This window comes from Aquila chrysaetos, chromosome 2 (assembly GCF_900496995.4).
Source record: "Aquila chrysaetos chrysaetos chromosome 2, bAquChr1.4, whole genome shotgun sequence".
NCBI lineage: Eukaryota > Metazoa > Chordata > Aves > Accipitriformes > Accipitridae > Aquila > Aquila chrysaetos.
The window spans coordinates 62562379-62575785 of record NC_044005.1 but is presented as its reverse complement, the minus strand read 5'-3'; the positions used below and the strand labels follow the sequence as shown (position 1 = coordinate 62575785).

Below are 13407 nucleotides of genomic sequence, written 5' to 3'. Positions count from 1 at the left end.
AACTGTCACTGATCTTGTATCTGCTCTATCTGGATGGGTTAAAGCCATTAAAATATACACATTCTTTCCACGCTATATTGATACTATTGGAGGAAAACCATCTTTCATGTTATTTAGAAAAAAGACCTTGCTTTGTAAATTGTTATTTCAGGAGTTCTTAACTCTCAATGTAAAGAAAACCCTTTTGTTGTAACAAATGAAAGTACATCCAAAGCATTCCTCTGTGAGGATGCATTTCATAAGGATTTTTATGTGATTATGTGAAAAATAATTTTCCTCCATGCCTGTAAAGAGGGCTGAGTGGATAGCAGAGATAAGGTTTCATGGAAAGGAAGAAAGAATGGAAATGACATCGTCGAGGTTATTTTTTAAGAGCTGCTGTCCGTGTAGTCCTTTCCATTTTTGTGCAGAAAAAGACCGCATTTTGTGCATTTTGAACCACCTTTCTGTTTCATTGTTGTTCTTGGTTCTCAAAAAAAAAAAAAAAGAAAAAAAAAATCCACCTTCCCATAAAATCGTATTAGCAGATTTAAAGCAAATTCATTTCCTCACGAACTTAAGCTAAATTGTATCCCGACAGGCCTGATTTATCAGGCAAATGCCCCGCGTTGTTTGTCAGCTTCTTTGTTGGGGGGTGAGGGGGAGGGGAAACCCCAGCAACAAAAGACCGTAACCTATTGATATTATTTCTGCAATACACCAGGGAAAATAGATTGATTTACAACTAACCACTGAAAACTAGTCGATCTGATGAGTTTACAATGGAGCATTTTTATTTATTTATTTGTAACAAGAGTAAACATCATCAATATTCGACCCTGTGTTATTGGAAGCCTTGCAGACAGTGGGTTTGTGTCAGTGTGCTGGGGCTATCTGTAAGATGAAAGAAGGCAAGCTTAAAAAAATGAAGGGACCTTGTTTTTCTCATGAAATTGAGTGTCTCCTATTTCTGGTACATTATCATGTGTTGTAGGATTTGGAGAAGCAGATAGATGAGCATTTTTATTTTATTTCATCTTTATTTCTTTAGGAAGTTATCTTTTTTCTTAGAAAATGATATCTTAAAAAGCTAGTAAAGCACAGGAAATTTTCAAACTGAATTTTACTGAAGAACAAGAGCCTGCAATTAACTTTCCCAGCATGTTGCCTCTGCACAGTGTTTTGTATGAAGGAGGGGTTCAGGGTAGCAAACACTCACAGAATCAACACAAATCTAAATGTGGCCCTGATGTGCTGCTTTCTGAATTGGTGATACACCATTTTCCAACATACTTCACTAAAAATAATTACAGTTTTAAAAATAAACTGATTTTTTTTTTAATGGATTGATAAATGGGGGTACTAGCCAAGTTTTCTGCCTTAGTGTGACCTTGCTTACTGGACATGCCATAAATGCTCTGATGAAGATGCTACATGCTCCATTCTCTATTTAACAAGATAAATTCACTTGACCTTAAATGATTTTTTCAGTATTATTTCAGTATTCAGTATTTTGAATACCAATACCTTATTAGAGCGTTTTCAAAGCTTCCTGTATTCGCTCCTGCATTTGGCTACAGCTTAAGAATTAAAGGTTGATAAACTAAATGGCATAAAACCCAGCAACATGCATGTGAGCAGAAACATTCCAGCAATTTCCCTCTCGGAGGGCACGGGCAGAGTGTGTACTGTGTGTCTTGTGTATGTCTTGTTGACTCATGGGCGGTTTTCGTCCTTTAAAAACAAAAAGCTGGGCCATGTTTCTGCGTGTTAATTCCCTGCTGGGTGCAGGGAGTGGGGCAGCTGTGGGGCACAACTCGGCAGCGAGGGAGTGCAGCAAGGCTCCCTCCTGCACCCCATGATTTTTTAAAAAACACAGGCCGACTTTATTTCTCCTGGGATTTAATGGTGCTTAAAAGGTTCTGGGGGAGGGAGAAATGTCCTGAAACAATGCTGGCAAGGGAATCCCCCTGTAAAAGCGGCAGAGGAAGAAGTGAAATGCCAGAGGAGCTGGTGACCAGTGCGGGGCTGCCAGTAGGCGCTGGCTGCTGGTCAGGGTGCGCAGGGGTCCCCACCACAGCTCCCACTCCTCCCTTGCCATGCACTCCTGCTCCTGCAGCTTGTAGCCCTGGCAGCCGACCAAACTTTTATTTTCCAAGGACAGTTGCTGCCTGTTTTGAAGTTGCAGTGACTGCGGCCTCATACTTAGTTTCAGCATTTCTTGCTCTAAAAGGATGAGGTCTGCATGTGCTATCTGTTTTAAGGCATAAGGGTAATGCCCTATTTCAAAAAATACTCAAACTGTTTTTTCTATTTTAAGTGTAGACTTCTCAGCAAGAAGGATTTTGGTATTACACTGGTATTAAGTAAAAGTGATTAGTCCTTTTATAATACAGTAACATACAAGAGGTGTCTGTTTAGCAGCAATCCCCTGTGGTCCTGTCAGTCTTTGGAGTGATGCTGTGACAGATTTGATATCCAGGATTTGGTTACTGGAATATTTAAGTAATCCGTTAAAATGTACTTGTATTTTATCTCAAAGACAATTTTAAATTAGCAGATCCTCGACAGTCCAGAAGACTCTTTCAGTCCTGTGGAGGTGTTAGAGGTGTTTTTCACTCGTCCCAGGCGGTGCCTGAGCAAGCACATGCCTCCCCAAGCTTTTCTAGGTGTTCACATCCACCAGCAAGAATTGTCCCCTTGCACTGCCCCACAGCCTGATTCTCAAGACGAGTCCCTGAAACCCTTCAAGAGTAAAACATCTTAGTTTTGTCTAAGACCCATATTTCTGTTAGATCATGGATAGTTTGACCTCCATTTACAGCAAAATAGGGTAGTTCAAGCGATCTGCTGCATGTTCTGTCTGCAAGAACTGGTATTTCTTTAGGTATGTTGTGAAAGTAATTACTAAAAAAGACAGCACATTTAGGTACGATTCTAAACGTTTCCTTTATGCTTTAACTGCTTAGTTGGCATTCAGTGTATTGTAAAAAATCTCACTTGCACATGCCATTTTTCAAAGCATTAATATTGCTAGATGGAGCATTGTTAGCCAAGATGCAGTTTTTTATTGTCTGATAGCATTCAAAAAGGAAAAACAAAGGAGGATTTGGTGTAGGGAATATATTGGTGAATTATTTTAGTCTTTCTGTGACTATACCCCCTTTCTTCCCTTTGCTATCCCTGTTAGACGTTAACCCCTCTCCTTCCCTCCTCCAAGAAGAAGTCAGTCATCGGCATAATTTTAAAGCTTTTTCTCTCAACAGATAATAGTGTGGAGCCACACAAATGATTCTCTACTTGTCATATATATTGGATTAGCATCTAAATCATATTATAAAGCAGCATGAAGAAGCAAGCAGTTGCACTTACCCTCCTTACAGCTTAGCTCAGTTGAGCTGTTACTGTGGCAAACGTCTTTGCAAGGCAGGGGTATTGTCATTTTAAAAGGGATAGGGATAGGGTGTGCTTCCTAAGTAGGAGCTGACTGCCAGGACAAGGAAAAAAGCTGAAAACTTGAGAGTATTTTATTTTGCATTTGCATTTGGTTGTGAAGTTGAGTATTTCTAATGAATTTCAGTCATCAGCTTATTGCAATTAATACAACATAGTTTATGTTGGAATCTGTATGCTTTTTGCTTTTTCGTGTTTCCTTTAATTTGTATAGTTCTGTGCAATCACAAATCCATAGTGAAGGAGAATTTAGAAGTGTTTTTTAACCTTGCTATATGCTCTCTTCTTTCTTCGTTAGCAGGTATTAATGTTACTGTTTTCTTGAGAATGTTGAAATACAATGCTAGACAAGTTCCTCAAGGTGTTCCTTTATTAAAATATTCACCTTTTTTATATTAAAAAAATCACCCTGATTCACCTCCTGTCAGTGCTGTAGTGAAGAAAGGATTCCCTGTTAGGATAATTGCTATCTCTTTATTTACTCTGTTCCATTATTTTCTGAGCCTGAAGCTACCTAGTAAATCATGGGAGCCTACTGTGAGAAAGACAGTCCTATTCTAACAAATCCTTCTTGCTGTTGCTTTTTTGTAAGGGTTACTTCTACTATAATTGCACTTTTAAGGGCTTTTTGTGGTTTATTCATCTCATGATGCAATTTACATATAAACTTTTATGTTGTGTTTAAGCTAACATACATTATTTCCGTGGTGCTTCTGAAGTGAAGAAATGCTTGTTATGGTTGTACTAATCTAGAGTTTCTGAGAACATACTCAAATGAGAATTTGCTAATTTTCTTAGCAGGAGCCAGCTTGTATATTGTTCTATATATTTATGTATATAGAGATGTGGATGTATAAGCTTACATGCGCGTATCATACGCTATCAGGTTTCATTATGTTGTAAGTATATACAGCAGAGAGGAGCGTTGAAGCGTTTTGGACAAAAGGGTTAATACCATACCTTAATACGTATGGATGATGCCATGTGGTATCATTTGTGAGCTCTGAGGTGGCTGGCCATTTCCATTTTGGTGTGAATAGAAGGAAGGCATTTCAGAGCGGGGTGTGATCTGTTCTCCTGGTAAGAGTGATTGACAAGGAATGAATAAATAGTTAAAAGAACTGAATAAATACCACCCTCCTGTTTAAGTCCAGGCACACCCCGGCTAGCACTTATATATTCTAATGCGACACTTTAGCCAGATGCTTGAGTTGGTAACAAAAAACATTCCTGAAAAGCCAAATCATAGTTTAATCATAACTGCTTCTGATAGAGTTTTCTTTTATGGTGACATTTTAGAGGCGATTTGAATAAATGCAGGGAATTACAATATTTGCAAATAGGATGTATTGATAAATATATATGCAAAAGGTGATGGAGGCCTCTTCAGTGAAATCAGGGGCCTTGACAGCAGGTTCTTGGTCAATTGGTGAGGTGAAATGGTTCACTGAATTGGATAACACAGTGCATACCATAGTGACTGATTAAATTGATTTGTCCATGGCTACTGCCTACCCTGCTACTGAGGGAGGCCCTTTAACCTATTTTCAAACTTTTTAACCATTCTAAATACAGGAGATACTAAGGGAAAGAAGCACGTGCAAATGTATTCACAGCTATAAAATTCTGTATTCTTAATTAAGATAAAATGCACGACTCCCAGAATTTCTGCACACTCCCATGTTATACTGTATTATACTATACTTAGCCCAGGAACAAGTACACTGCTAGAAATCGATGAAGAAGATACTAATAAACATCGCTTCAATATAACCTAAATTATAATAAATACCACATTTGTGAATTCTTAGATTGTATTTTTTGGAGGGGGAGAAAGTAAAACACTTAAGGGTTTTTGTTGTTGCTGTTCTTTTGTTTCTCTAAGTGCAAGTTTTACTTCCTTATTATTTTATCCAGAAGGTGTTTAGAAAGCTTGCCGGGGAAACATAGCTGAATACCAGTTAAGAAGACTGAATGCTGCTGTTAAGTGGGGGTCAGTAATTTGAAAATACCTGCAATGATTGGGGAAAAAACAGTCAGAGGAATCTTGTTTAATAACTTACAACTTTTTAAAATTATAGGGAGATAAAAGCTTGGTGTTTTGGTTGTAGATCAGAACGTTTGTATTTTACAACACATTTAGTATGTCCTTTCCCTTCCTGTGCTAGGGAAATCAATACTAAATGATAGTGGGGCTTGTACATGTCATTTTCTTCTTGATTCAAAGGAAGTTTTATATTCTGTGTCTCTCCATGGGTTATTCTGTAGTATATGCAGACAGACTAGTGTAAACATAGTCTTCAAATTCCAGTGGTGACATAAAAATGGGACCAGTTCACCTAAAATACATTATTGCAATTGTCATAGAAGTGCAGAGTTCAGTATAATGGGTTTGGTTTCTTATTAACTTTTAGGGAAGATAGATACAACAATTTAATTATGATGTTTTCTGAAAGGATAATGAAGTTCTGTTCATCATTTAACTTCTGTAAATTACAGGTCAGTCTTGTAGGGCACAACAGCATGCCATGGGCAACTTGGCTGTTTTTTCATTTGTCTGTTAAAGGTATGGTTAGTATCTTGCTAATAGCAAAGAAGAGATATGAAGAGGAAGGTGCTGAGACATTGTTTCTTGGAGTGGGTTTGCAAATGTTAAAAGCCATTTTGCAATCTTTTTAAAAATTACGCAGGTTTTATCCATAGCAATTCTTTGGAAGGTAAAGTAAATTCTGTAGGTGAGATTCCAGCTGTACATACAGCTTTGCATGGACTAAACTTCTTGAGTTTGTATAGACTAGTAGTGATGACTAAATAGTAGCTAAAACAGTGCCTTGTTACTTTCCAGGAATCTGAAAATTTAAAATATTTTGATGTGGGCTCAAGCCAGAACATGTTGCACTATTTTGTACATATAGTTACTGTCTTTTTTAATCCTTCAGTTGACTCCACCAGCCCTAAGTATTTGTGCAGTTGTTTTTTAAATTAGTTGACAGTTAAGGGAAAGCAAAAAAAGTTATTGGTTTAGTTCTCTCCAGTAGCATGTAAGATTATTATAAATCAAATGTCTATGCATTCAGTGCAAGTTTTATAAAACAAAGAAACAGAAACCATAGAAAAATAGCCAAAATAGAAAGCTCAGTGGTGAACATGACCAGCATAGGGTCACCATGCCAAAGGCATGTAATTATGTCTTTGTATCGTGTTAGAATAATGTAATCCAAGGACTGGCATTCCTGGCATGTGTTGCAAAGCGAGAGGATTCTGTCAGGAATTGCTGGAGATTTCCTCAGGACTCCCCTGGCTAACAAGGTTAATAGGAGAGTAGCCGTGGGTTTTAGCCATTTTTGAGAACTGTGGAGGAGGCCTTGCCCGTGCAGCATGGAGGCCGCGTTCTGCACCCATCGGCTCCTGGGCAGCCACGTCCCGGTGAGGATGGCAGCCTGGGTCACAACCGCTTGCACGCAGCTTGGGAACTTTAAGAGAACAGAAACAAGGCCCTGTTTTAGGACTCCTGCTGGGGCTTTATTTATTGTCTTTTGAATTGAAACCATAAATGCCATTACAGACCCTCTGCACTGCAGAAGTTTGGCCCGGACCCTAGCCTCGCCGTGCTCCGGCTGAGCCAGAGGGGGCAAGGTGCCGGGCCTGGGCGAGAGCCTGGCTAGTGACGGGGCACCGCGTCCCTCCTCCAGGTTCGGGTTTCCCTGGCTGAAAGCAGCGCGTCCATCAGGACGCGGTGACCCCCGAGGCCGAGTACCTCCTCTCGGCACGTTCCCTGACGGGCCCGGCCCGGCGACGGGCGCTCGCGGGGTGAAGGCGGCGCCTCAGGCTGAGGCGACCTCGGCTGGCAGCTGCCTCGCCCCCTCTCCTCGCCCCGCTTTGCGACGTCCGTCCTCCCCGGCGCTGAAGCACTGGCCCTCGCAGGCGTTTAATGCTGTAAATACCTGGGCAAAGGGAGGAGAACGCTGTAAATACCTGGGAGAGGAACGGAGAAGAATGCTGGGGAGACCTGGGGAGGGACGCACGCTCGCGGCGGCATGCTTGGCTGTCTGGCGCCCTCTAGCGGGGGCCGAGGGCCGGGGCCCTGCCCGGGAGGCGGCGGCCGCGCCCCGGCGGCGGCCCTGTGAGGGGAGCTGCGATCCCCGCTGCGGGTCCCGGTCACAGCCGCGGGGCGGGTTTGGTCACGGTCACAGCCGCGGGGCGGGTTTTGGCACCGGCGCGACAAAGGGTCGCCTTCCCCGGGGCTTGGAAAGCAAAACCGAAAGGCGCCTCAGCCTGCCGCAGCGGGGTACGGGTGCAGAAGCCCCCGCTGTTTCACCGGCAGACCTCGCGCCGAGCTTGCCTGGCGCGGAGAATCTTACCGTTGGACGCTGCGTTTTGTAACTAGCTGTCTCTCTTTGGTTTTAGATGCTACAACTGCGGTGGTCTCGACCACCACGCTAAAGAATGTAGTCTACCTCCGCAGCCAAAGAAGTGCCATTACTGTCAGAGCATCATGCACATGGTGGCTAACTGCCCCCACAAAACTGTCTCGCAGCAGCCCGCTAGTTCTCAGGGAAGACACGAAGCTGAACCGCAGCCTTCCACTTCTGCTTTCCTGAGGGAAGGGGGAGGAACACACGGCTACTCGTCTCCATCGTACTCTCAGGAGGGCAGGTCGGAGATCTCGGAGCGCTCGGGCAGGTCACCGCAGGAAGCTTCGTCAAGTAAGTTGTCTGCATCGCCCGAAGAACCGAGCAGAAAGGGGCCTTCTGTTCAGAAGAGGAAAAAGACTTAAATCATTTGTCATAACTTTCCATTTTCTTTATCCTCTTGGGATGTCTACCTCATGCAAGTACAGGGGAAATAATTTCATTATCAGTAGCTGACCTGGAATTTTAACTACTGTTGAGGAACTGTGAATTTTTTTTTCTTTAACAGACAAATCACTCCAAGCAAGATACATTTGAGCAGGGTGCATTACGTTTTACCTTGTGTATGTGTGTGTATGAGTGTGCACGCGCGTGTGTGTATGTGTACATATCTATAAATATATATTTTTTCTATCAGACCACTCTCCAGCTCCCACAAGACATGACTGTGAAGCGGTAGGCGCAGTATCCACAAATGTTCCTGAACTCATTCCTAGAACCTGTTTCCAAACGTGTTTGAAAAACAAACAAGAAAACCCAAAAAAATCTTACTCAGAAACAAACCAAACCTGATAAACCACACACAGAACTGAGATCAAGACTGTTTCTTCTCTTGTGAACCAAAGGATACTTTCATATTTTAAAGCTGCCATATGGTACTAAAGATACTAAGACATCCCCCATAACATCAATTTGAGTTATTTTCTTTCTCATCTCCAAACTAGCAAAAGCCCTCCCCTCCCCGTGCCGGTGCAGGGCAGTGTCATGACTTAACACAGCTCTCATTGCCACCATCCTTTGTTGTTGAGGAGTTTAAAGCTCCAAAAAAGACAATGAATGTGTAGTTTCTGTGCTGGTTTCTCAAAATGTTTTGTTAAATTAATATGGTTGAAACTGTAATTTACATGACTCTTGTGTAGGGGAGAATGTATAAGTTGTTACAGAACAGACCCTTTTGAGTGGTATCAGGATACCATCCTGTTTAACCCTTTGTATTCTGTGAACGTTCAGGGGACCTTGGTGGTAGTATTAGCAGCAGCAGCAGCAACTTCTCTTGGTCCCAAGTAATGTCCCTCAATTTGAAGGGACCTCCTCCTTGTTTTCTTTTGAAATGCCGTGGAAAGAACTCCCTAGGGATTTTTGTTGTTCGTGTCTGTTTTGGTTTTAAAGAAAACAAAATGCAAAGCTAATGAGATCCTGGGATAAATAAATAGTTTAAGAATAAAGGTAGATAGGTACTTACGGTTGCTCAGCCAGCCTCCCTTGCTGATGATACAGCATGTGTACAGTCAAGAAGGACAGGTGTCTGCTGCAGACAAGCCTGAGTGAAGGGACCTGCAAATTTGTCAGAAGCCCTGGCCATCATCTGCTTCTTGTGAACTGGAGACTGTTGCTGACCAGCCTTGGTCCAGAGCGCGCTGGGACCACACACTTCTGCATTAAAGAGGAGAAAGATTGGTGGCCTCAGAGTGAGACTCCCTGGGCTGCAGCCCTTGCTCGGGGTTAATAGAGTTGGAGCCTATCAAAACTTCAAGTCGCTTTCCATTTGTAACTTCTGAATTACCAAGTCATACGTAAGATAACATACTTTGACAAATCCCATTGCGGATGTAAGTTAATTAGAGAAACCTGTATAATCCTTAACATTGGCAATAAACACAGGCTGTTAACGCTTGAAAGAGTCGGGTAGGTTTAAGCTCGGATAATCAAACTAAAGAAACAGCCTGCATGAAAGGCTACAGCGAGCCAAAGTCCTACCCGTGGTAACTCTTTTGCAGCCGATGATAGTTACAACAGGTATGCAGCTGGCTCATTACGTGGCCTTCCCTTCCCACTTGTCCTGCCAGATGAGACTTTTACTGTTGCTGCTGCTGCTGCTTCAGTAAACAGCTAGTAATCAAACACCTCAGTGAAGGGCACAATTTCAAGAAAATTATTTTACGTGAATTCCTTGCCAGCGTTTGCAACGACTCTCGATGGTTTATACTGAAGTTCTCAGTGTGCTAATGCAAAGCTTACCTTTGACGATATTGAATGTGATATATCTATAGAGAAGAACTTCCTTGCCTTACGTAAGGATAGTAAACTTATTTAAATTATGTAGACAAATCAAAGTGGCATTGCTTAACCTTCTAGCCGGTGTAAAAACCAGGTTAAACAGCAAAGATGCAAAACTTAGGTCACTTTGAAAATTTAAACCAAAGTTCCTTATAGAAATAGGCAATTGTGGATTTGAAAACTGGTCATTCCCTGTTTATATGTAAGAAGTTCAGAGCTGAGATAAGGAAATATTTTCAACATGCAGATTTTTATTGGTGCTGTTTGAAATCACTGTGCGCACCAAAGTCAGACTGAACTGCTAAGAGCACATACCAAACCCTATCTTATTGTTGAAAGCTTAAGGTTTTATTTTTATATATTAGAATGTTATCACTATTACATAACATACTCAGGACAAAGAACTTTGCTCAGGGAATATACCATGTAATGTTGTTTTTTCTTTACAGAGTAGTCTACAGACCTGCTTACTCAGAACAAACCAAATAGTCTTAGACCTTTTTATCTCTATATAAGTATTATGTACTGATAATAGTAACTACCTCTGAGTTGACATAGACCTACATTTCTGATAATCAGATCTCAGCATTTTGTATTATAAGTTCCTGTGAAATGATAAAGTGGTATTCTGTACTGGTTGCTTATGTGAGCATTTGTGTCTTTACGTTCACAGGGTCTGAGTTTTTAGAGATGCTGGGCAACCACAGCTCCCACTGACTTCCAGTTGGAGTTACTGGTGCTTAGCTTTTCTAGGAGGGGAGGGATGGGGACGGGGGGTGGCGGGGGAAGAATAAAAACACAAAAGCATCAAGCCCACTTTGTTTACATAGGTGACAATAAAATTATTATTCTGTTTACAGCAAAAGGCTACCTCATATTTACTGCATAAACACACCTTTGTGCTGCTCTAGCCTTAAAGGTGGCTGTTGATCTATGGTACATACTTTTTATCTGTACTAAATATGTAACTGATAGTTCACCACTGCATACATGATGGCAAATACTTGTTTAAGATGAAGCATCCACTTGAAATTATGAGACGTTTCCAAACATTTCTCTGAAAGTTTTTATTTTTCTGTCTAAAGGATTATGGGCACTGTTGACGAAAATTAATACATCTCCAGAAGAGACAAAAATGTACATGCCTAAGTTAAAAATTCAGCAGCACAAGCTGCGGCAGGTAACTACTTAGCACTGGGCTGCAGTAGAAAAAAAAAAAATCTAGTTATACTCCTTCAATAGGCTGCTCCAAATAAGCAAAGAACCTTTTAAAGGAGGAGGCACAGACTGAGTTTGGGATTATTCCTCCATGTCTAAGGACAAAATTAATATTCTGCAGCATTGGCTCAGGCTAGATTTCCCCTATTCACCAGCCTGTCCTTGCCAGAATGCTTCACAATAGAATTCGTTTGAGTAGAAATAGTTCAAATATCTGCTCAGAGAAACGTATTTTTCTCCTAATAATAGTGGAAATAAGGTTAAACCTGGAACAAGGATATCTGTCTCTTCCATTCCCCCACCCCAAAATACTCAATTTGATTTAATCATAAGGGACCTTGTGAAGTATTTTTTTACTCTCCCCCGAGGAGACGTCATGGTATTTATTTACAAGCTACAAAAGTTAGGCCATGAGGAAGACTTGTATTTGGAGGAAGAGCCAAATAACTTTTTGCTGCAGTTGATGGTAAATCTGGCATTGGAATACCATCTGCAATATTTTGCTTTTAGCCAGCTTTCAGGGAGTGCCAAACACCACATTTGGATCCTACCTCTTCCCTTTGCAGGCTACCTTTTTCAGCCCAGTTTTACTCTGCACCAGTGTTACCCTGGAGTTCCTGCTTAGTCATACTTAGTTTTGTGAATAGAGCCCCATAAAAAGTGTTTATAGATCTTGTAACATTCTTTGTAAGAGGAATTATAAAAGAACATGGGAAATCTCATCGAGTCTTAAATTTAATTTAATTAATTTATCTGTAAGAAATTTTTATCATAAAAAAAAATATATATGTATTCCCCTGTGCTAGATATAAAAGTAATTGGGAAGATATGTACATGTGCAGATGCACTGATTTTAATTTTCTAGAAGTCTTAATGAGATTTGAGTATTGTTTTAGAAACAAGCAGAGCCTTGTTAAATGCATCGATCTTATTTTGCTTAGTATATCAACAGCCTCTTCTTTAAGATCCGTTGATTGTGTTACCCCTGTTACAACTGTTGACTGATAACAAGAGGTTGATCTATGAACACATGCTTTTTTTTTTTTTTTTTTTTTTAATACTAAACCGGTGCTGTACATTAGCAGCTTCGGCAGTGTTTTTATGAGAATGTTGAAAAGTACCAAGGTATTTGCTACCATTGTCACTGAACCAAACGTAAGAGCAACCATCTTTACAAAGGATAATGGTTTTGACTACCTCTTGGATTACTAAGTTAAGCAACAACTGGCTGACAAACATCACCAGACTGGCTTAAACTAGTATGTGTTGCTTGTGGTAATAATAACAATAACCATACTAGAGACCAAAGTGAACACTGATTTCTATATGTCTTTAATACTGTGTCTTATCTAGTGTTTTTAAATTATCTTCTGTAGTATAGATTACCTCATTGTCCATTTTGACTTGTATGTTGTTTACAAGGTGAAATAAAAGAAAAATCACTTGAATTTTATGTTTTAAGAAAAAGACAGTGAGTTGAAGTTTTGAAGGTCATTTCACCTGTTTACTGTCTTGAGGGACTAAAGCACTGATTGCCTTTCTACATATCATGTATTTTATATTCTCATTTCATGCCTAATGTCTTTTTTCCTGTCAGTCATGGATATTGTGAGGTTTAAAAGAATTACTTGATTAAAAATAAAACATATAACGTTGGCATTTACAGCAAGCCTTTGAGATTTTCTTTATTTGCATGATAAAAAAGCCCCGTACAGTCACTGGGCAGACTTTTCACGTGCACCTATGTTCACTTAGTTTTAGATTATTATCTTCAGAAAAGATAATTTTAGCTATTTAAGCTGTTGCTGGGGGGAGGGAGGAAATAAATGAGTAACGTGTACCTGGATCATACTAACAATGCTGCAGAAATTGTACCCCAAACCCTATTCAGCTACTGAAATTAAACTGCAAGATTATAGCTTTTGGTACTTACTCTCTGAGAATACAGTGGTTGTTAAAGTTATCAGACATTTGGGTTATTCTCTGGGATGAAAAGCTTTTGGTATCTAAGTCTCATCCCATCCCATCTTTATTACTTCTTCCATAATCTGTAAGCTTGTACATGTCT

General features: G+C 40.5%; 1 protein-coding gene across 4 annotated transcripts in view; it reads left to right on the top strand.

The window, feature by feature from the left end:
• Positions 1 to 13002, top strand: part of LIN28B (lin-28 homolog B) — a 104980-nt gene extending 91978 nt beyond the window's left edge. For all 4 annotated transcript variants that reach the window (XM_030001738.2, XM_030001728.2, XM_041119543.1 and 1 more), the window contains one exon: positions 7840 to 13002. In XM_030001738.2, the coding sequence (XP_029857598.1) occupies positions 7840 to 8209 (370 nt within the window). In that variant the 3' untranslated portion in view covers positions 8210 to 13002. The remainder of the gene's footprint in view (positions 1 to 7839) is intronic.
• Positions 13003 to 13407: the final 405 nt, after the last annotated feature.